The following is a 23,878-nucleotide window of genomic DNA, read 5'->3' as shown; positions in this document are numbered from 1 at the left end:
CTCCTCCACTGATGTGTGTCACTCCAGAACTGATGGACCTTGTAATGAGCCGACTTGTTGACTCCGATATTTTGCCTGGACGTCCACCTCTTGGCTTTTCAATGGATGGACTTCATGTTGTATTCTTCTAACCGTCATGGCGCTCACATGATGCAGTTTGGCAATTTTCTTGGCCGAGAGATGACTATCGATGAGCTGGATGATGCGGTTTCTCTTTTCTTGGGAAATCGTCTTCATGGCTGCTCCTCGATTCGGACCAGTGACCTTTCACTTGGGAATCAACCTAATAACACACTGAGCTAATAGGGAACGTAAGAACTGGTTGTAATTTGTAAGATACTGGAGGAAAAAGAGTTTTCCATCACCAGGAGCAAAACAGTGACATGACGAGAATCTGCATAACTGATCATATGCTAAATGGACACAAGTCCAATTTATATATGAGATATCTAAGATGATTGTCCATAAAATGATGGTGGTCTCACGATCAAAGCCGTAGAGGATGGAGAGATATGGAGCCTGAAAGTCAGAAGTTCAGAACATCGTCAGTGTAAATCAGTAAGGGCAGGACAGAACTGGTCCTCCAGAGAGAGACGCTCTTTGTAGCTGCCTTCTTCTTTGGTCAACAGATCATGAACATAGGACCCTAGAATTACGGAATACATGAGTGGTAGAGACAATATAGATATACTGACGCTGATGAAGATATAATGTACACTATATAAGTGTAACGTTCTGGGTTCCGGTAGTTTTGTCATCTGTATGACTTGCTCTGGAGTCCATGTACAGAGGGTTATATTGACTTTGACAGTCGGGTGACTCCACCCATGCGTGAATAGTTAAATCACCATCCAGGTCACTAGGGGTTCTGCAGCGCAATGTGGTCAGCAGCCGTCACTGGTGATTGACTGGTTTTAACACCAGAAATGACTGCAGCTTATAGCATCTTGTGTTGGTGAGTGACTTGCGCCCAAAGAAATTTGTGTCCGACATGACACTTGAGTTCGAGGCACTGAATACCCCGCAGCCAACGATAACTATAGCAAACATGTACGGCATCCGTCGGCTACTCCTGTCCTGCCTATGGGTCTACTGTGTTTTATTCCAGCATGCTACCGCCAGGAGGGCCAGCCGCTCGGGGTTACGACAACCTGTTCTGTTCAACTAGTGCAGCTTGTATCATCCCGTTGGTGTCTGTGGCTGAGCCTAAGGGAAGAACATTTTCCGCCTCTGACAACGAGACGTGCCTAGTATCGTAGATGTAAAAGTATAAGAGTTATTCACAGGGTTCGGTTGGATTTGTAGACCGACTGTATTTTGAGTTAATTAATAGATAGCCAAAATCATAAATTTGCCGTTCCGATTAGGTAATAAGCTAAACAGCTCCGCTGAAGACTCCTTGGCTCAACCCTGTGGCAAAGGAATGGATGCATTTGGGTAAACAATAGTGATGAGCGAGCATGCTCGGGTGCTAACCGAGTGTCTTTGGCGTGCTCGAAAAATATGTTCGAGTTCCCGCAGCTGCATGTCTCGCGGCTGTTCGACTGGCTAACAAACAGGAAAGCCCTGCATGTGTTGTGGCTGTTGAACAGCCGCGAGACATGCAGCCCCGCGGGGACTGGAACATAGTATTCGAGAACGCCGAAGACACTCGGTTAGCACCTGAGCATGCCGGATAACACCTTATCCAAGCACGTTCAGGTGGCTCTAGCAGTGTAGAAGGCATGAGCCGCAGAGCTTAATGATTGTCTGCAGTGGTGATGTTAGCGGTTGGCAAGTCATCACCACTGTAGCCAAAACCGGAGATCGGAGAGCCGGCATTGGATCTAGGGAGTGTAATTACCTGCACAGTTTCTTGTGTTATGTACATAAAAGTGTTAGGGGACACTTTTCTTGAAGTGGAAAACCCCTTTAAACATCATCTTAATCCAGGAATGTACTTGTTAGGGGTGCAATCGCACCCAAAATCAGATCCTGAAAGAGTCTAATGTCCCCTCTGCCACATAAGAAGACCCCAGTATTATACGTGTCTATACTAGCTCATGTATCTGCACAGTTTAGTATTGCAGTTTTTTACTTTTCACATGCTTTCCTTCTTATATGTTACCTGTATTCTCTGCCCTCCCTGAGACTTTACATGCTTTCTCACCTATCCACTGGAGATTCCAGAATTTCAGAATTTCCATATAGACATTGTTTCATTAGGAGTAGCATTTTGTATTGTTGTTGTTACACCATCTTTATAGGTAAAAACGGTATATAATAAAGCATTCATGTTTCACATAAAGACATAATATGGAATTATTTCTATTAAACAGGGGAACATCATTTATATTAAGCACAGGGATAGCTTGGTCGAGTAAGTTTACAAATGAATGAACGAAAACAACATTTAGGAGCTCTTACAGCTATACGTGGGTGAAAAGATAAGAGACACTTAGAGTAGGGTGACACCTGTTATGCTAAGGTAATTCAGTACCACAATGGACATAGAGGTCAGAGTACATACAGTGACCTGACAATAACCCAAAAACATAGAACGAGCTCTGAGACGTGGGAACTCTGCTGACCGCAATCCCTAATCCTCTCCAACCACACTAGAGGCAGCCGTGGATTGCGCCTAACGCTCCCTATGCAACTCGGCACAGCCTGAGAAACTAACTAGCCTGAAGATAGAAAATAAGCCTACCTTGCCTCAGAGAAATACCCCAAAGGTAAAGGCAGCCCCCACATATAATGACTGTGAGTTAAGATGAAAAGACAAACGTAGAGATGAAATAGATTAAGCAAAGTGAGGCCCGACTTTCTGAACAGAGCGAGGACAGGAAAGGTAACTTTGCGGTCAACACAAAACCCTACAAAAAACCACGCAAAGGGGGCAAAAAGACCCTCCGTACCGAACTAACGGCACGGAGGTACACCCTCTGCGTCCCAGAGCTTCCAGCAAGCAAGAAAAAACAAATAGACAAGCTGGACAGAAAAAACAGCAAACAAAATAGCAAAGAGGAACTTAGCTATGCAGAGCAGCAGGCCACAGGAACGATCCAGGAGGAAACAGGTCCAATACTAGAACATTGACTGGAGGCCAGGATCAAAGCACTAGGTGGAGTTAAATAGAGCAGCACCTAACGACTTCACCACATCACCTGAGGAAGGAAACTCAGAAGCCGCAGTACCACTCTCCTCCACCAACGGAAGCTCACAGAGAGAATCAGCCGAAGTACCACTTGTGACCACAGGAGGGAGCTCTGCCACAGAATTCACAACAGACACCACTGTTTTCTCCACATTCGAAAAAAATGGTCTGATTATTCTGATCAGACTTTGATCAGAACATGATCAGACGGCATCAGTTTTTTTCAGGTGCAGAGAGAAAAAAAATGTCTCCAACTTCACCATTCTATCAGTCCATGAAAATCGAACCACACATGGATGTCTCCCGAGTGCGGTCCAATTCTTTTCATGGGCCCATTGGCGATTTTGATCTGACACTCAGAATAAAATCAGCCATGTGTCCAATTTTTGTTCCGTCGACCACTCGGTCAGAGGAAAAAAAATTGGACATGTGCACCGCCCTATGGAATATCATAGGAACAAGTAATATTCGAGAAAACCACTTGAATGAGAAAATTGGTCGCGTGAACAAGTTGTGATATTTGGCAGGTCTGAAGACATTAATTCTTTCCTAAATTTAACAAAGCCGACAACTTTGGCCAACAACTGGCTCTCTCAACTCCCCCATGCAAGTGGCAAGCCTGAGTGTCCCTATGTTCTCTGTAAGGGCAGCTGCCGGACTTCTCTGGCAGAGGCTTTGTCACTTGGAGAACAAAAGGATCAGCAGTTGGAAATCCAAAGTGCCGGACCTTCTCTCCCCCGAATAAACAGTAGACCGTTGCCCGATATGGCCAATATTGGAGAGTTATAGATTTTAATGACTTGAGTTATGACCTATATGTTGTAATGATTAAATGCTCATGTTTAATAATGAACTTAGAGAGACGCTAAGCCTAAAATCTGACTTTTGAAGTTGCTCTGTGGTAGATGTAATCAATTTTTCCCCATAGAAATGCTCTCACACAGAGGGGAGGTCGGTGGTTAAATCTTTTACCACTATTGCAGAAAGCAAACAGCTGGAAAACCCCAATGTTTAACCTGCAGTTATTAAGGTGATAGCAAAAGCATTTATTATTAAAAGTAACAGTTCTAGGAAAGATTTCTACAGCTATTTTTGTAGAAAAGTTCTCCAGATTAGCGCGTGAATTGTCTTTGTTTAAGGGACAATGCCGTGGTGAAAAAATCCCACATAAACACTCCGTAAACTTGGATGTCATTGGTACACTGTGAATTAAATGGAATTGTTCAGCCGCCTAATTAAGAATAAATAAGTTTTGATGGGAGTCCGGGTGCTAAGACCACCATTGATTGCTGAAATGATGGGGTAAAAGCACTCACTTTTTGCACTTTTTGCTGTGATCAGATATGATGGGGTAGAAGCACTCGTGCACTTTTTGCCACGATCAGAAATGATGGGGTAGAAACACTCCCTTGGTGTTAAGAGCTCACTAGATAGGTCTGGGTGAGGAGCATGGAACAATAGCAATGGTACAGCAAGGCTGGTCTTGATCAACACCACGTTAATTAGCTTGTACAAAGACAAAAGAGTATGCAGGATGGCAAACAAGCAGAGCTGGTAGCATAGGTGTAGCAGAGACAGCTGTGCAGATACACATGGGAAGAGTAGCTGAGTAGGAAAATGCTATCTTCCGGAAGGGATGCCATTAATTACTGGAATGTGGTCTGGTATCTTCAAGCAAGACAACGATTATTAGCAGTGATGTAAACAAGCTGGAACTTATAGTTTGGTAATGACTAACCACAGGATAGCAGAGTTGTAAGGACAAACAAGAGATTTGCCTGAAGAGATGTATCACCTTGTGTAACGGGGTCTACCAAGATGGGGTACCTCTTTCAGTACCACCCCGTGTTTCAGGAGGTCCACTCTGCTTTGGGTGGAGTCTGAATGAAGGACGCTGGCTGGAATTGCTTGGTTACATGGGCGCATATAAAAGATCACTGCTTCTCCACATATTCCCAGTCTGACAACACTTTACTCACAGAACACAGAATATATCACACAGATACAGAGGGCAAGCCAAAAGAAAAGCGGCAGGCCAGACATACATTACAATAGCCGCAGGTGGCCGGAGCCTGCCGATATTTACTGTGGGAATTACAAAGGTGGGGGGCGGACAAAAGGGGAATATCGTGTCCCCTCTGCTCAGGGGCGCAGCCTGTGGAGCTGATGCATTAGGGACATGCATCTCACATGGAACCTATTATACATACATATAACTGCACAACATATTCTGGGTGCTGAGTGGTTCCGTAACACGTAACACCTTGAATGCAGAGGCCTGGTGTGAACAGACCCGAGAACAGTTGTATATATGTTTAACATCTAGTAAGCTGGATTGAGCTTGGAAATAGTGCTGGCTGTAGCATGGAAGTCAGGAATAGTAGAAGTGATGGTAGACACCTATCTGAAGCTGAGGCAGGTGAAGAAGTAGCAAACTGTTGTCAAACTTGAGGCAACTGTGGGCATTACTTTTCAATACCTAAGCACTTGGCTTCAGCCTGAGTTAGCATTAAATATTAAAATTCCTAGAGTGATGATGTCAAAGGAATTCACTGGTTAACTGAGAAACCAGGTGCATACTACTGCAAATAGATGGGGTCATAAGAGAAGGGAGCAAGGCCTGGCCCTGCAGCCGACACAGGTGAGTAACACATGAGGTTAGTGGAGTATGGACTGAGTCAAACCATTGAGAGCTGAAGAATCTCAGCCTTCAGCTGGGGGCTTCAGCCCTTTTGTTTCAGAAATAATTGGACTCCCAGCACTTGGATCCCCACCAATCAAAACTTCTGACAACATGACTTCTTAATACCAGTTCCAATACAAGCCTTTAATCTGCAACCCAATGTTCTGGAATTGGGCAGGATCATATTAATATTGAGACTGTTTATTCGAAATCACCTCTTTGAATCTGGAATTTATGGCTACAATTTGGGTCTCTAGAATGTTGTGGTCAAAAGATGGTTTTCTAAATCCTGGCAAAAATACTTCTAGGAATTCGTAAGAGATTCTTTTCCTAACTGTTTAAGATGACAAGAAAAAGCTTTTCTGGAATTCACAATGGTCTAACGTACAAGTCAGACAAGGACTAGCTATTCTATATTCGACTGACAAAACAAATAAGCTTTGATCCTAATGAAGGACCAAGAAGAATTTAGTAGCAAGTCATAGCGGCTTGTTGGCACCCCTTTTCCACCAGCAGCATGTGCCCCACCAATCTCTACCTAGCTTCTCCCTTGGTCATGGTGGACATCTTCTCTTGCCGTCTCTATACGTGATAGAAGCCACCTAGCACACCACGGTAATAATGCGTCTGGTTATTTCAAATTGGTTGATTTGAAGGAATAAAACTGTGACTACATACACATTTTGGGTATGGCGGTGCTTAATTGTTTCATGTCAAAAGTGGAAGTCGTTGCGTTGAAACCAGCAATTTTCAGGAGATAAATCCAAAATGCTGACTCCAGAAATCCAGATCTACTGGAGCTCTTGTGCTTTGCATGTTGCAGTTGTGTCAACTTGTGGGTCATGATGACCATCAACTTTTGCATCATCTTTTGGAACATGATCATTTTGGTGTTTTGTAACATTGCCATGGAAAATTGGTCGCGATCTAACCGTAGCCTTGGGACTGACTTTTTTCTAACTACTGTTTTATGTCTCACAAATGTCAAAGTCTGAACTAACAGTTACATTTTCTTGACCCTGTGCTTTTGACTTCCACAATAAAGTCAAATTTTCTCATGTTCTAAGTCCTTCCTTAGTGTTCCTCAAGGTGAGATCTGGCCAGCAACCTTTATGACCTCTCCTTTGCACATCTTACTTTCCACAGACAGCTGTCAGCAGCTGGAAAGCGGTCTAGATTCTGAACATCAGACGGGAACAGTCAACGATGACCTGGATGACTCCCAGATCCGGTTGCAACTGAAGCGCAAACTTCAGCGTAATCGAACATCATTCACCCAGGAGCAGATTGAGGCGTTAGAAAAAGGTCAGTGGATTTTAAGTCATACAAATTCCACCTAAGGCTATGTACACATGAGTTATTTTTGAGGGTCCGCTCCTAAAGACACCTGAAAAATCATTCAGCACACACTTAAAGATTCTTCCTTTCGTAAAATGGCTTGCTGGTCATAAATTCTTTTGATAGTTTTCTTCAGCTTTAGACTTTGAGAAACACTTGGGAGAAAAGAAAGAAAGGGCATGTCACTTCTTCGTAGCTTCACCTGATGGCAAAAGCTGCAAACTAGTCACTGTCCTATCAAAAGTCAGAAAAAAATTTGCCAAAAATGCTTGAAAAACTCTTCAGGAAATGAAAACTCCACCTTAACTCCCCAAAGAAGGAGCATTTCCTGAAGCAGTTTACAGTAAAGAACTCAGTTTTTTGGTCACCTCAACAAAAACCTCTGGGTGCACATAGCCTTAAAAACCTAAGATGTTGGCATTGGAAATGGAAAAATGATGGAACCATTAGTGGCATAGATGGGGGATCCATACAGCAAACAATAGGATTGTGCTCTTTTCTAGTTCTGTTTGACTCCAGTACACTCCTAACCAGGGACAATGGTTCGGTACGCGTTTGGTTACCATCCAAAATGAGAGGATTACTTGACAGAGATCTAATGTTGTCTTGATAACGATCCGTGGCATGCATGAATTGTGACTCTGTGTTGCTATTGGATGTCTTTACAAAGGGCGAACACATTCATTGAGGAATAAAGTTTTAAGCTAGTCTCCATAAGCTCTGTGCTGGGCAAATGTCCACCAACTCAGCCCTTTTTATCGTGACCGTTACTTTTATGGATCTACCACTATAATTTTGGGTTGTGAGTCCAGTGGTGTAACTAGAGTCCGATGGGCCAAGTGCAAAATGTGCACCTGGGATTCTACCTGCATGTTAGTCAGATCTATAGGCCCTTGAAGCTTTCAACATCCTATTACGGCATGCATGTTCACCACCCATATAATAATGTCCCTCATCCTGGCCACTTCCTGTAATAATCTCCCCCATCCTGGACCCCTTCCTGGTATAACGTCCTCCATCCTGGTATAATGTTCCCAATCCTGGTGTAATGTCCCCCATCCTGGACCCCTTCCTGGTACAATGTCTCCTATCCTGGTATAATGTCCCCATCCTGATATAATGTCCCCCATACTGGACCCCTTCCTGGTATAATGTCCCCATCCTGATATAATGTCCCCCATCCTGGTATAATGTCCCCATATTGGACTCCTTCCTGGTATAATGTCCCCATCCTGGTATAATGTCCCCCATATTGGGCCCTTTCCTGGTATAATGTCCCCCATATTAGGCCCCTTCTTGGTATCATGTCCCCCATCATGGTATAATGTCCCCCATCCTGGACCCCTTCCTGGTATAATGTCTCCTATCCTGGTATAATGTCCCCATCCTGATATATTGTTCCCCATATTGGACCCCTTCCTGGTATAATGTCCCCCATCCTGGTATAATGTCCCCCATCCAGCTATAATGTCCCCCATATTGGGCCCCTTCCGGTATAATGTCCCCCATCCTGGTATAATGTCCCCCATATTGAACCCCTTCCTGGTATAATGTCCCCAAACAGGTATAATGGCCCCCATATTGGAACCCTTCCTAGTATAATGTTCCCTATCATGTAAAAATGTCCACCATTCTGGACATTTTATATAGTAATGTCTCCCATCCTAGGCCCATCCATATAATAATGGCCCCTTCCAGTAATAATGCCCCCCATCCTGGGCCTTATCCTATAACAATGTCCCCAATGACTTTGGAGTGCCAACACATCCAAGGACGCACATCTAGGTGAAAATGGTGCTGTCCTCAAGGGTTCCCCCTTGCACGGTCCCGATTGGTATGAAAGAAGGGAGGAATAACATTTTTAATGAAAACTATTTAGATAGTCGCTCATCTTTGTATATAGAAAGGAAATGAGCAAAACAAAACTCTGTGCAAAAGTGTACATAGCCTTTAAGCATCTGTCCTCGAAGTTCATACTTGGCATTTATGCTACGAGCGAGCACATTCACCAAGAGACAATAGAGGAAGCTGTTTGCAGACTTGGCTTATGACCGCAATTGTACGTTCCATGTGGCCAAGCAGATCTGATTTCAGCATGTGGTTTCCCAATGTGCACAAACCAACATGTTCAGCAGGTGATGGGCGCAAATAAGTAGATAGTATAAGGGATTTCCTCTTTAGTCCAAAACCTCTAAACCTAGGATAAAAAGAAAGTCGCTCCAAGATGCCCAAAATACACATGTACTATACAATGAATGGGTAAGGTGCTATCTTTTTAGTCATTTGAAGCGACTCTCCTCCCTGCCAATGAACAGTGACCATACATTTGGCATGTCATACTACCTAGTGCCCAACAATTGTCTCCTGCAGCCTCCACCGCGGAGATCAGCATCCAACAAGACGGCCGCCTGTGTTTTCTATCTCTGTACTGTAACATCACTGTTTATTTTCTCTGTACTGTGCCATCATTGCGTTTATTATCCCAACTTATCCTGGTATGCATGGCCCCCATCTCCTCCTAGTATCCCTATTCTGGTATGATTTGCCCCTTCCTGGTCATAGTATCATGGCCCTATCCATATAACTGGCCCGCACCCCCATGCTGGTATGCATGGCCCCATCAGAAAACATAAAAAAAACCCTACTTACCTTCTGGCTCTCCCTCGCAGCATCTTGCTCCATGCTTGTAAGCAGTGCATGGCAGGGACGTTATGCGCTGCTCACAAGCAGTGCACAGTTGCTGGAATACTCACTGCTCTCCACGCCAGGATTGTGCATGCAGAGAGCAGTGAGTATTCATTGCTCTTCAGTAGCGCATACAGGGTCAGCCGCTGGCATTCTGCAGCTGCCAGCGGTCATGTGTGCTGCTACTTAAAAGAAATGAATATTCACTTCTCTGGGCATGGAGAGGTGAATATTCATTTCTCTTAAGTAGCAGCACACATGATCTCTGGCAGCAGCAGGAAGAGCTACTGAAGAGCAATGAATAATCACTGCTCTCTGAGCGCAAAGTCCCAGCGTGGGGAGCAGTGAGTATTTTGGCAGCTGCTCTTCAGCTTGCAAGCAGCGCATGACCTCCCTGCCATGCGCTGCTTACAAGCATAAAGCAGCTGCTGGCATTGGAACAAGAGGCTGCGAGGGAGCACCAGGAAGGTAAGTGTAGTGTTTTTTTTTTATGTTTTCTGATGGGGCCATGCATACCAGGATGGGGGTGGGTGGGGGACAATCATAAGGATGGAGCCATGCATACCAGGACTGGGGTTGAGGGACAATCATACCAAGATGCTATTAAAGAGAAATGGATTTTCATTGCCCTCCACTCCTATGGGCGTGGAATGCAGTGAATATTCATTTCTCTTTAGCAGCGGGCATAGAAGTTAGCCGCAGCCGCAGGCTCCACAGCGGGTACATCCAGACTATAAGACGCACCCCCCATTTTCCTCCACATTTTTTAAGTAAAAAAGTGCCTCTTATAGTCCAAAATATACCGTACATCACTGTGTGTATTATTCCTGTACTGTAAAATTTGTTTATTATCCCTGTCCTGTGACATCACTATGTGCATTATCCCTATACTGTGACATCACTATGTGTATTATCCCTGCACTGTGACATCACTATGTGCATTATCCCTGTCCTGTGTCATCACTATGTGCATTATCCCTGTCCTGTGACATCACTATGTGCATTATCCCTGTCCTGTGACACCATTGTGTGTATTATCCCTGCACTGTGACATAACTATGTGCATTATCCCTGTCCTGTGACACCATTGTGTGTATTATCCCTGCACTGTGACATATCTATGTGCATTATCCCTGTCCTATAACACCACTGTGTGTATTACCTTTGTACTGTGACATCACTGTGTGTATTATCCCTGTTCTGAGACATCACTGTGTGCATTATCCTTGTACTATGACATCACTATGTGCATTATCCCTGCACTGTGACATCACTGTATGTATTATCCCTGTCCTGTGACATCACTGTGTGCATTATGTCTGTACTGTGACATCACTATGTGCATTATCCCTGTCCTTTGACATCACTATCTGTATTATCCCTGTACTGTGACATCACTATGTGCACTATCCCTGTCCTGTGACACCGCTGTGTGTATTATCACTGTACTGTGACATCACTGTGTGCATTACCCTTGTATTGTGACATTACTGTTACTATCTCTGTACTTTTCTGTAGGCTGCCTGCAGATTGGAATTATTTTTTAATGTGACAGGTTACCATTACAGATTGCATTTTGCTTTCATTGTGCCCAGAAACCTGAGTGTACACCTCCTGTTGGTAAATTCCTTAATCTCAGACCCCCTGAGTGCGGGACTTTCAGATCCCCTGTTACTGGAAGCCTGACGCTTTCCTTCTCAGCACTCGGCCATTGATATGAACGGTATTTGCATTAGAAAGTTGTCAGATTTCCAGTAACAGAACGAGTCTTGAGCCGTCATTCATGAAGTCCTCTGACATCGCAGATCTTCCCACACGAATCTTTATCTCCAAAAGATCGTTGTGATTTAAGAAACAATTTGCCGCTACCGACCGAGGTTTGAGATCGGCTCAGCAGCTCGAAGTATTTTGCAAAAGTCTTCTATGTGTGAATTTGCAGCTTCTGCACACACGAGCTGGTAAAGGATGGAGTCAGTAGTGCAGAGAGCGGATGAGACCACAAGGCACCCAAGGGAAACCTGCCGGGGCGAAACCAGCGCTGCTTCCGCTGAGCAGCCGAGCTGAGAGGAGCTCTGCACTTACTCAGCAGCCTCCCAGACTGCGCAATTTTCTATTTCCTCCTAGTATAGCGGAACTCCCAACATCGTGCAAATTCTCTTCTTCCTAAATGTCCCTAAAATACTTTGAAATGTTATTTGGACATTTTGTTCCATTTCCCTTGTGCGGAGTAATAAGCAGATTCTTACCAAACTTCACCTTCCAAGGGATAGGTGATAACTTGATGATCACTGGCTGGAATACTCAGATGCGAGCCAATCACATGTGCACCTCCACTTTATTCATTGACTATAGGACTGGCAGAGACAGTTTAGGTACCTCCCATCAGAGCCGGACTGGCCATCTGGCAATTCTGGCAAATGCCAGAAGGGCCGGTCTGGTCGTGGGCTGCCTTGTCTGCTACATTGCTAACAGAATCGGTGTTCTCAAGATACCCATACTGTTAAGAGTTGTGATGGCTCACAAAGTTGCTGACTCCGTCACTTACCCCAGTAAGCCACGGGTATTATTAGACATATTGGTCTTGTAGAAAATCTTCCTTTCCTCCATCCAGGGTAATATTAGTAATATATCCCATCTGGTTCATGGGGACGGGGACAACATGGGCCTGTGTGATTTCAAATGCCAAGACTGAATTTCAACCCCAGTCCGTACCTGCCTCCCATAGGCAATGATCGGGGAAGTGGCCATCACTTCATTCAGACTCATAGACCCGTTCTTTGGATTGGTGATACTATTGGTCATCTATCCTGTGGCTAGCTGATACTTTGCTAAGATGGAAATCCCATTTTCAGCATGTTGTGTAGTGGGGTAGATATAAAAGGGGCAGATATAGCAGATCGAAGGGGTGTCTGACACTCGGCAGCCCCACCGATCAGCTGTGATCTCCGCCGGTGGCCGGATATAAACACTGATTGGGGCAAGTCAGTGGTTCCTGCCTAAAACTCCAGCTCCTATTAAAAAGAATAGGAGCTACTCTGCAGTACCTAGCAGCGGCAACTACACCACACTGTTCACTGTTTACATCCGGTCTCTGGCGTGGGTGTTTGTTGTCAGACCCCCAATGATCTTATACTAAGGGCGCAGTCAGACCGCCGTATAAATCAGAGCGAGATCGGGACACAGTACACAGACTGGCCGGCGGATCTCCAGACCCGAGTGTGACAGCTTCATTTACTTCCAGATGAGTCGGGAGAGCCGCCAGCCAGTCAGAGCATTGCGATCCAATCTCACTCCGATCTATGCGGCCGTCTGACTCTGCCCTAAGGATAGGTCATCAATATAAAACGAATGAACATGTCATTAATGTCAGTCAAATCTAAAGACCCCCATCAAAATTAGACTTAGGTATGTCATCTAATCCCACCAATAACGACTGGTTCAGCCGAAAGTCTGATCTGTATGGGAGCCCCGGACAAATGATTGTCGGGGAGTTAAAGATGTTGGCCACTACTTTAACATTGATGACCTATGCTCGGGATAGCTAATCAACGTCTGATCGGTGGAGGTGTGACAGAGGGCGGATGTGCGGTCCATATTTGGTCCGGAACTGAGCACTTCTGGCAGCTGCCGGCACCGGGAGCAGCTGATCGGTGGTTGTGCCAGTTGTCCCACCGATCAGGCATTGATGACCTATCGTAAGGAGATCTCATCAATGTTAAAGTAGTGGACAACCTCTTTAAGGATACGGCGTGGCTGATTTTGGACCACCAATCTTTTTGCTCACTTAGAGTTAAGCCGCCCCCAGACATGTCCGCCAGGGGCTCTCTCATAGAGAACACAGGAGCTCTCGGCCAAACAAACTCCCTTGGGTGAACCAGGAAACATAGCTGCCGGCTAAATGAAGATATAGGGGGGCTTTACCATCATTAGGGGCCAGTTTAGTGAAGTTATGTAATTTTGGAGGCATATGGAGGCACAACCGAGAGGAGGAGAGGAATGCCATAGAATCCTAGAATGTTGGAGTTGGAAGGAACCTCCAGGGTCATCGTGTCCATCCCATTGCTCAATGCCGGATTCACTAAACCATCTCAAACAGATGTCTGTCCGTGTGCAGGAACCTTCCCCCAATCATAGTCCCAAAACGTAGTGAAGGGATGAAATTTGCCAAATTCCCAAAATGATTGCTTTTGTCTCTTTTAAACTTTTGTTAATATAAGTAGGTGTCCACACATGGCACTAGGACATGAGGTCTTGTGCAGGTTCAGGGTGGCTTCTGACGGGCACACGACAGCAGGACATCTTGTGGGCCTTTCACCTGAAAAATAACTTCTTAGAGGAAACGGAGTCTGCAGATAATACAAGAACTTGCCTGAGAAAGAGGAAGTGTGAATGAAGCACCTGTCACAGGATGTCTCCTCCCAGTCTGATAGGGCGAGATGACCCGGAAAAGCTGCAGGCGCAGGACCTTAAATGAAGAAGTAGAGAGCCTTAAAGTATCACCGTTATTTTATATCTTCAAGGAACTGAAACTTTTTCCATGTATAATTAGAAGAATCGATAAACTTAGCAAATCAATTCTATTCTATTTCCTACTTCTTCATTCTATTACCGCTCTTTTATTAGCATTGAATAACTGTTTAAAAGGTATTTAAAGACGACCCCCCTCTATCAAAGGGGCTATGTTGTCTGGGAAACCCGGCACAATATGCAGAGCCCTTTAATATAAGGATGGGATGAGGAGCAGGCTAAGTGGCAGCTGCCTTGGGCACCAGGAATGAGGGGGACGCACAGCCTAGGAGGGAAAAAAGGAAACATTTGTTGTCCTTAACCCCTTTAGGACCGAGCCACTTTGTAGGTTGATGATCGGGCCTCATTTTTTAAATTTGACCAGTGTAACTTTACAATGTTATAACTCTGGAACGCTTCAACAGATCCCACTGATTCTGAGTCTGTTTTTTTCCTGACATAGTGTACTTCATGATAGTGGTAAAATTTGTTCGCTATAACTTGTGTTTATTTGTGAAAATATCGGAAATTTGGTGAAAATTTCACAATTTTCAAAGTTTTAATTTTTATGCCCTTAAACCAAAGAGTTATATCGCACAAAATAGTTCACAAATATTTCACAGGAATTAATGCAATGTGGAAGGAAAACATGAATACTTTACTTTTTGACAACATTTTTTATTTAGCTTCAAATTTTTTATTTTCACAAGAGAAATTTCAGAATTTGTTGTGCAATTTCTCCTGAATACGCCAATACCCCATATGTGGGGGGAAACTACTGTTTGAGCGCACGGCAGGGATCAAAAGGGAAGGCGCACCATTTGACTTTTTGAAGGCAAAAATGGCTGGAATCAAGAGCGAATGCCATGTCACATTTGGAGAGACCCTCATGTGCCTAAACAATGGAAATCTCACACAAATGACCCCATTTTGGAAACTAGACCCCCCCAGGTGCTTCACAGAAATTTATAACATAGAGTCGTGAAAAGGAAAAAAAAAACATTTTTCCTCAGAAAATTGTTCTTTTAGCCACCAATTTTTTTTATTTTAACAAGAGTAACAGGAGAAAATGAACCACAAAATTTGTTGTGTAATTTCTCTTGAGTATGCTGATACCCCATTTGTGGGAAGAAACTACTGTCTGGGTGAACGGCAGGGCTTGAAAGGGAAGGAGCATCATTTGACTTTTGGAGTGCAAATTTTTCTGGAATCATGAGCAGTTGTCATGTCGCGTTTGGTGAGCCCCTGATATGCCTAAACAGTGGAAACCTGCCCCCATTTTGGGAACTAGACCCCTAAATGAATGTATCTAGATGTGCGATGAGCACTTTGAACCCCCAGGTGCTTTACAGAAGTTTATAATGTTGATGTCATGATCCAGACTGGTTTTTTAGTCCTGTCTACCCCATTCCCAGTCTGGTCATGTCAGGGGTTAACTTTGCTTGGCCTCATTCTGGGTTCAGGTTTGCTATTTATCTCTGCTACATCCTGAAGGCGTGTCAGTTATAGTTTCTGCCTACAGTGTGAGTAGCTGACCCTGTTTAAACCCTTATTTGTCCTGCTGCCTTTGCTGACTGTGCCCGCGTCTGTTTACTCCCTTCTATCCATCCCTACACTATGTTTCCCCTTTGCGTGTGGACTCCCAGGTACTTGACTCGGCTTGGACCGTGACCTGCTTTTGTCTCTTGTCTTTGGTATTTTCGCTCATGACCGGTATTGACCTTTTTGGCTTGTCTCTGACTCTGTGTTTGTTTATTCCTTTGGTACTCCGCTACTGACTAATATCGACCCGGGTTGTTTGACTAGCCTGCTGCCACCTCGCTGCTGCACTGCAGTCCTCCCACCACTCTATTGCCATCTAGGGGAGCTCGCATCTCCCTGCATAGCAGCAGCATAACAGTTGAGCCGTGAAAATAAAAATTCACAATTTTGCCACAAAAACCTTCTTTTAGCCCCAAATTTTTATTTTCACAAGGACTAAGAGGAGAAAATAGACCCCAAAATTTGTTTTGAAATTTCTCCCGAGAATGCTGATACCCCATAAGTGGGAGAAAACTATTGCTTGGGTGCATGGTAGGGCTCGTATGGGAAGGAGCACCGTTTGACTTTTTGAATTAAAAAATGTCTGGAATCAAGAGCGGGTGCCATGTCGTGTTTGGAGAACCTCTGATGTGCCTAACAGTCGAAACCCCCCACAAGTGACCCAATTTTGTAAACTAGACACCCCAAGGAATGTATCAAAATATGTGACATAACCTATTGTGAATGGTGGATCCAGTGTTATCTACTGTATAAAGAGATGTTATCAGTGCTTGTACAGGAGAAGGAGGTGAGCTGTGACATCACCTATTGTGAATGGTGGATCTTGTGTTATATACTGTATATAGAGGTGTTATCAGTCATTGTACAGGAGGAGGAGGTGAGCTGTGACATCACCTATTGTGAATGGTGGATCCTGTGTTATCTACTGTATATGGATGTGCTATCAGTCATTGTACAGGAGGAGGTGATCTGTGATATCACCTATTGTGAATGGTGGATCCTGTGTTATCTACTGTATATAGAGGTGTTATCAGTCATTGTACAGGAGGAGATGAGCTGTGACATCATCTATTGTGAGTGGTGGGTCCTGTGTTATCTACTGTATATAGAGGTGTTATCAGTCATTGTACAGGAGGAGGAGGTGAGCTGTGGTATCACCTATTGTGAGTGGTGTATCTTGTGTTATCTACTGTATATAGAGGTGTTATCAGACATTGTACAGGAGGAGGTGAGCTGTGATATCACCTATTGTGAATGGTGGATCCTGTGTTATCTACTGTATATAGAGGTGTTATCAGTCATTGTACAGGAGGAGGAGGTGAGCTGTGACATCACCTATTGTGAGTGGTGTATCTTGTGCTATCTACTGTATATAGAGGTGTTATCAGTCATTGTACAGGAGGAGGTGAGCTGTGACATCGCCTATTGTGAATGCTGGATCCTGTGTAATTTTGTATTATTATTATTATTTATTTTTACAGCACCATTGATTCCATGGTGGTGTACATGAGAAGTGTACATGTATATAGAGGTGTACCGGTTGGTGTTTTTGTAACAGTTTAATTGTATTTTAACATTTTATGCTATTATATCAGGTTTTGTTGTAGCCATGTTGTTATATGAAAGTATAGGAAAAGCGAATGCTTCTGCACATACTGGTCCATTTTTATGGTGTCTAGCATTACACCTCCTGACATTGTCATCCTCCCGGCTGGATACTACAACCTATTGTGTGCCTAAAGAATGGAAGGAAACAGATGTAAGAAAGTTGTCAAATCTTTAGTAAAAGTCCACATGGCAATGATCTCTTAGCATCTTGTTTTTTTTCCTCTTAAGAGTTTGAGAGGACACATTACCCCGATGTCTTTGCCAGGGAGAGATTGGCGGCAAAGATTGACCTGCCTGAAGCACGAATCCAGGTAAGGCTGAAAATTAGTATCACAGCAGTGTAATTGAAACCTTTCATGAAAGTATCATGGTGTAAACTATCGCTTTATCATGTCAGTTCTCTTGTATGTGCACACAGTCTTTTTGCTGAGCTTTCAGAGCAAAAACTGGGCAGAAATACTCCAAATCCTCCTGGAAAACTCAAAAATCCTGCTAATTTTTTTCTCTGAAAACCCACCAGAAAAACTTTGTGTGCACATGGACAAAGTGGATTTCCCAAACAAATGTACGTGCAATAGAGTTTTGCAAGGAGTTTCTGGAGCAGAAACTGAGCGAAAACTTTCCAAATCTTAAAAACTCTCCCAAAACTTGGTGGTTCTGCTCAAGTTTTTGCTCCGAATACTCAGCGAAAAGACTCGGTGTGCACACGGTCAAAGTGCATTTCCCAAACAAACTGAGGCTACGTGCACATGGAGTTTTTCAAGGAGTTTCTGGTGCAGAAACTGAACGAAAACTTTCCAAATCCTCCTCCAAATCTCAAAACTCAAAAATGTTGAGTTTCAACTCAGTTTCTCTTCTGAAAACTCTTCAAAAAGACTTCGTATGCAACATGCCCTGGACTACAAGGGGTTTGAGAATTTTTATTTTTTCTGAAGTGGTACTGAAAAACGCGTTATCGGAAAAAAAAAGGTGCATGACAATTCTTTGAAGCTGATCCTGATGGAATCTGCTCCAAACTGTCAAATGAGTAGGCTGCTAATCTAGAACCGAAGTTGTGGAGGAATTTTGAAGGTGGATTTGGTAGAGTTTCTGCTCCAAAAACTCTTAAAGAAAAACTCTCTTTGCATAAAGGCCTAGAGTGTGTTCACAGTTTTCGGAGCAGATACTCTCCAATCAAAACTGGTGGTTTTTGAACTGCTCACGGTTTCTGCTCCAAAATCTCAGCAAAGAAAAACAAAAAACTTAGTGGACATCCAAACTAGGCACTGTCCAAAAAGAAGGCTGCAAAAAAAACATAACAAGAAAAAAAACTCTGCAAAAAAACATTTCAAAACTGCTTCAAGAGAAGAAAAACTCATCCAAAATTTCCCAAATGCGTACACTGAATCTTTTTGTTGAGTTTTCTGAGCAGAAACTCAAGGTGTTTGAAGCATTTTAAATTTTTTAGGAGGATTTGGAGAGTTCCTGCTCCAAAAACGCCTCTGAGCCTGTATGTGCATCCATACAGGAGCAGATCTCTATAGAGGGGATTTTTGAGCGATCGATGGAGGTCTCAGGCCACTTTAACTTCCAGTACTAAAAATGAATTTTTTTAAAATCCACCGCAAAAAAACAGCCTTTTTTTATATGGAAAATTAAATATAGGCAAGGATATAAAAAATATTAACTGACGTTTTACTACAGGTCTGGTTCTCCAACCGGAGAGCAAAATGGAGACGAGAAGAGAAACTCAGAAACCAGAGAAGACAAGCGGGTAATGCCTCCAGCCATCTTTCCATCAACAGTTCCTTCTCCAGCAGTGTCTACCAGTCCATACCGCAGCCCAGCAGCTCCGGTAAGAAAGGGAGAAATAAGGGCCGACTTTATTTATATAGCATCAACATATTCCATAGTGCTGTACAATCAGCAGAAGCAGTGAACAATGTAGGGGCCATAGAGGAGCCCCTACATTGTAATCACAACTACATTGTAATCACAACTACATTGTAATCACAACTACATTGTAATCACAACTTTTCCCTTAGGGTCCATGCTGAGCCGCAGTGAAGCAGCTATCACCAACAGCTACGGGTCTCTCCCTCCTTTGCCAAGCTTCACCATGCCGAATAACCTTCCCATCCAAGTGAGTAGAAGATCAAACATTTCCTTTTAGATGCCAAGACTTTCTAAAACCACCAGATATCTCCTCTTTTCCGATATTCATAGGAATCATGTATTCTCTTTAATTCTCCGCAGCCGGTAGCCAGTCAGACCTCTTCCTATTCCTGCATGATTCCACCAAGTTCTTCGGTGAGCGTCCGCAGTTATGATGCCTATACACCTCAACTCCAGACTCACATGAATAACCAAAATCTGGGGTCCAGCGCCAGTGGCTCTACAGGTAAGTGTTCCCCAAAACATACCAAAAATCCCTTTACGAGAAGAGCTAGGTGAGCAAGTATCTTCATCGGGCCTCATGATGGACCTCTGACCAAACCATGCAGGACCTCATGCTGGTATTCATGCAAACTCTTCCAGTGGAGCACTGTGCCCAGTACAATCTGGCCAATGCTGCCTACTGGTGATCCATTGATTTTTTTGAAGGCCAATCATGTGGTTACTATAGTCGATCTTAGAGGATAGATCACCACTGATGCTGACCATGACATTCTGACTGCTTGACATGCCTTGAGGCACATTGACCATTGATTTTTTGGGGACCAACCATGTGGTTACTATAGAGGATGTCAGAGGTTTGATCCCAATTGATGCTGACCATGATATTCTATCTGCTTGGACATGCTGTGAGGCACATTGGCCATTGTTTTTTTTGGGGACCAACTACGTGGATATTATGGAGGATCTCAGTGGTTAGATCACCACTGGTGCCGACCATGATATTCGAACGGCTTGGACATATCATGAGACACATTGGCCATTGATTTTTTGAAAGCCAATCATGTGGTTACTATAGAGGATCTCAGAGGTTTGATCCCCGTTGATGCTAACCATGATATTCTATCTGCTTGGACATGCCGTGTGGCACAATGGCCATTGATTAGTCTTCTGGGACGGTATAACCCATCTAAAAGTAGTAATGAAATGGAAAAAGTCAAGGGATAATATATTTACTGTTTTTTTTTAAGTCTCGGTGTTAATAGCTTTTACAAAGATGTCCTATCTGAATAATTCATCCTTAAATGAAGATCCACTGTCAATCAGCTGATCAAATTGGGAAGTAGATCTAGAAACCCGAGTGATCTTATATTACCACCAGGAAAAGCTGCACATTTCTCATACGACGGCTACTACGTGGCATTATACGAAGCCTAGTCAAAAGAATAGGAAGCCATGTAACATGTTTTGTTGAGTTGCTCAAAGAAGAACCACTCTTTTGTGTTGTTTTTTTTTACTCCAATGCCCCCTACTCTCGACACCCACATCTATTACGTCCGTGTGTCAAAGCACGGAATATAGACATAGGTTGTCCAAAAAGGATAAACCTGATATTTTCAGTACAGACTTCCATTGTAAAATTGTGTATTTGTAAAATTATCCATAATGTCTACTTCTTCCTACAGGTCTGATCTCTCCAGGAGTTTCTGTTCCTGTCCAAGTACCGGGAGGAGACCCAGATCTCACCCAATACTGGCCAAGGCTTCAATGAAGACAAAGGACAAGTCTGAATTAAGACTGGCAGCTTATAGACTTGCGTAATGGAATCTTCAATCACTGTCATGACTCTACAGACCTCTGCGGGAAAAATGGAGAAGGACTCCTTATATTCACCAGCTTTCTTAAACAGGACTTTGAAGCAAAAGCACCATAAGAAGTCTACAACTGTTTCTCTGAACTGTCCCCAACATGGCAGCTTAAATCCACCCCCCCAATTTTCATCTTTATTAAGTGATGTTCCCATAGAACATCAGTTTCAGGGGAAAACTGACTGTGAAAATACGTTTTTTCTACAGTTGGAAGTCAAAGATCCTAATTCTGCAGAACAGAGCTGAAGAACAGTTGGATATTCTTGAATTCAGGTCTAAACATCCGCTCCTCCGACGGTTTTTAGAGAACTTCCTGGTATTAAGAATAGCACTTTCTTTTTCTTCAAGATTTAACCCCCTACAAAACAGAAAATTAGTTATGTAACTCCAGAATGTCTTCTAACAGTACACCACCCCATGCCGTATAGAGTAGATCTTCACTGTCTTTACTTCTTTTCTGAATTGGTGCCCAAGGATCCCAGTCTCATCACTAGATATACTTTGGGATGCCTGAAGAACAAAGATCTATAATGGGTTTCTAAAGGATTTTTGCACTGAAAAACAAATTTGGAGGTCAGCAATTAGTACTTATTCCTAAAAAAATGGTGGTTCTTCAATGGTGAGAATTTTGGCCTCTTGTAGAACCAGTACTTAAGGTGGCCAAATACTTTAGATAGAGGATGGCATATTTTAGCAGGACCAGTTGAATATCTAATGTGTATGGTGGAGACCCGATTTGCTCCTGTCAAGACATGTTGAGGAATAAGGATTAGACATGATAGATTTCAACATGTCCATTCCTTTTGTTTTTAAGGGAGACAAGCCGCCAAAGGAAGGTGTCAGGCAGGAGCTTACGCCCTCTTTCCATTGAGATTTATGTAAATTCAGTTGATCATGCATTTATTTGGGAGGAACTGTTGGCCCAATGAGCATTAGGCCAAAAACTATCATAAAGGGGTCATCCAGGGATATATTATTGTTTTACTGTAGGCCTAAGAGCTAACATGCAGGTGCTTGTTCTTCTGCCGACACAGAACTATCACTGAAAGCTTCTTCCGGCGATTTTGAAGCTTCCGTGGACATTACTCTGACAGAGCAGTGGCTTCTCTTCCACTCTGTTGACAGTCTGTCTATGTCATGCTGATTGACTGCCAACTCCCAGCTGCATAACAGTGGGAAGCTGGTAGTCAATCAGCATGACATCGGCAGTCACGCCCAGTCGACTGAGCAGATCAACAGCAGAAGAGCTGCTCCCTTGACGTGGAGTAGCTGAATCACCGGCAGGATATTTTAGTCACAGTTCCGAGCCGGCGCCGGATAGAACAAACAGGTAGTTAGGCTCCTAATAAAAACGTAGTTTAGTCCTAGACAACTCCTTTAAGTGTATGGGGAGCTTAAGGTGGGGAATCAAGTCCAATGGTGATCGTCATTCGAGATTTTCATGGTCCGTGTGTAGCTAAACCAGTTATTCATTATCTCAAACTTATAGAAAATGGCATCAAAACTAAGAATCAATCAATTATTACTCCAGAGCGAGTGGGAAGATTGGGCTTAACGCCCTTCTAAAATTAAATTTTAGTTCTCGAGCTGGAGATAACCTTCAATTTACTTATCCTTTAATATTGACCCTGAAACCAGAAGTTCTTGATAGTTTTCCAAGGCAAGTTAAAAAATAATCAACTGAGTAATGGATGCTATTGTTAAATGACTTATTTCCGTACAAAGGGTGTGTTTTTGTGTATACAGAGGACCTACTTTTATGAAGCTCTACACAATTGCTCCGACATAGCTTTGCTTTGGTGCCTGGGACATGTGTAGGGTGACTCTTGGTGGACAACGCCTGTAAAAGAAGCGGACATCTTGGACTACCTGAAGTCTTTTTGAAAGTCTTCTTTAACTTTTGTAGTTGGCAATAAAACTTCTGCGAACATGGAAGGGTGAAAAAAAAATATTTCTGTAAAAACAACCACTGATGATGGTTGTCTATTTCTGTAAAAACACCCAATGATGATAGTTGTCTTTCAGCCTACCAGAAGCTTGGGCAACTGGAAAAAGATGCTGGATATGGATAAACCATGACATGTAACCATTACTCACTGCCAAAAACCTGGTGAAGCCACCTTCCTGTCTACAGCTTACGTCCCAAACGGCAAAAAAAAGTATGTTCTCTGGACATCATCCAGTATCTGCCGCACTTTAATAATCTTTTCACTGCACTTATGTGGACATGTCATGTACATGTAAATAGGTTACTTGTTTCTTCTCCGAGATGTTTACACCAATTTATGACAATGGACGCTCTGTGGAATACTTACTGGCAAAAACTCAAGATTAATTCAATGTCACTTTACTGCATATTTTTTGACCTGTCATTTGTAAAGACACATAATATGGAGATGGGAGGCTAAAGATGGTGGCACATAGCTTCAAAGAAAAGTTAGAGTATCTAACTGATAGAATATCAGTTCTTCATTGGAAAATAATCATCGAAGAGCTTATAGGGGTTTTCTACTGCTTTTTTGAGGGTTGAGAATAGGAGACCTTCTAGTGTTGGTGCGAATCGATTGGTAGGACTCTGTCCATCGGCCACGTCAGTAATCTGAAAGGGAGCCACGAGGACGGACAACATCCAAGGCT

The 23,878-nt window shown here is 43.3% G+C and overlaps 1 protein-coding gene across 1 annotated transcript in view; it reads left to right on the top strand.

Moving 5' to 3' along the window:
- LOC138651199 (paired box protein Pax-6-like) overlaps positions 1-23,176 on the top strand; it is a 48,125-nt gene extending 24,949 nt beyond the window's left edge. Inside the window, exons 3-8 of the mRNA XM_069741232.1 lie at positions 6,966-7,124; positions 17,727-17,809; positions 19,182-19,332; positions 19,523-19,620; positions 19,734-19,878; positions 21,059-23,176. Coding sequence (XP_069597333.1) covers positions 6,966-7,124; positions 17,727-17,809; positions 19,182-19,332; positions 19,523-19,620; positions 19,734-19,878; positions 21,059-21,144 — 722 coding nt within the window. The 3' untranslated portion in view covers positions 21,145-23,176. The remainder of the gene's footprint in view (positions 1-6,965; positions 7,125-17,726; positions 17,810-19,181; positions 19,333-19,522; positions 19,621-19,733; positions 19,879-21,058) is intronic.
- The last annotated feature ends 702 nt before the right edge of the window (positions 23,177-23,878 follow it).

This window comes from Ranitomeya imitator, chromosome 10 (assembly GCF_032444005.1).
Source record: "Ranitomeya imitator isolate aRanImi1 chromosome 10, aRanImi1.pri, whole genome shotgun sequence".
NCBI classification, from domain to species: Eukaryota; Metazoa; Chordata; class Amphibia; order Anura; family Dendrobatidae; genus Ranitomeya; species Ranitomeya imitator.
This window is presented reverse-complemented; position numbering and strand designations above follow the sequence as displayed.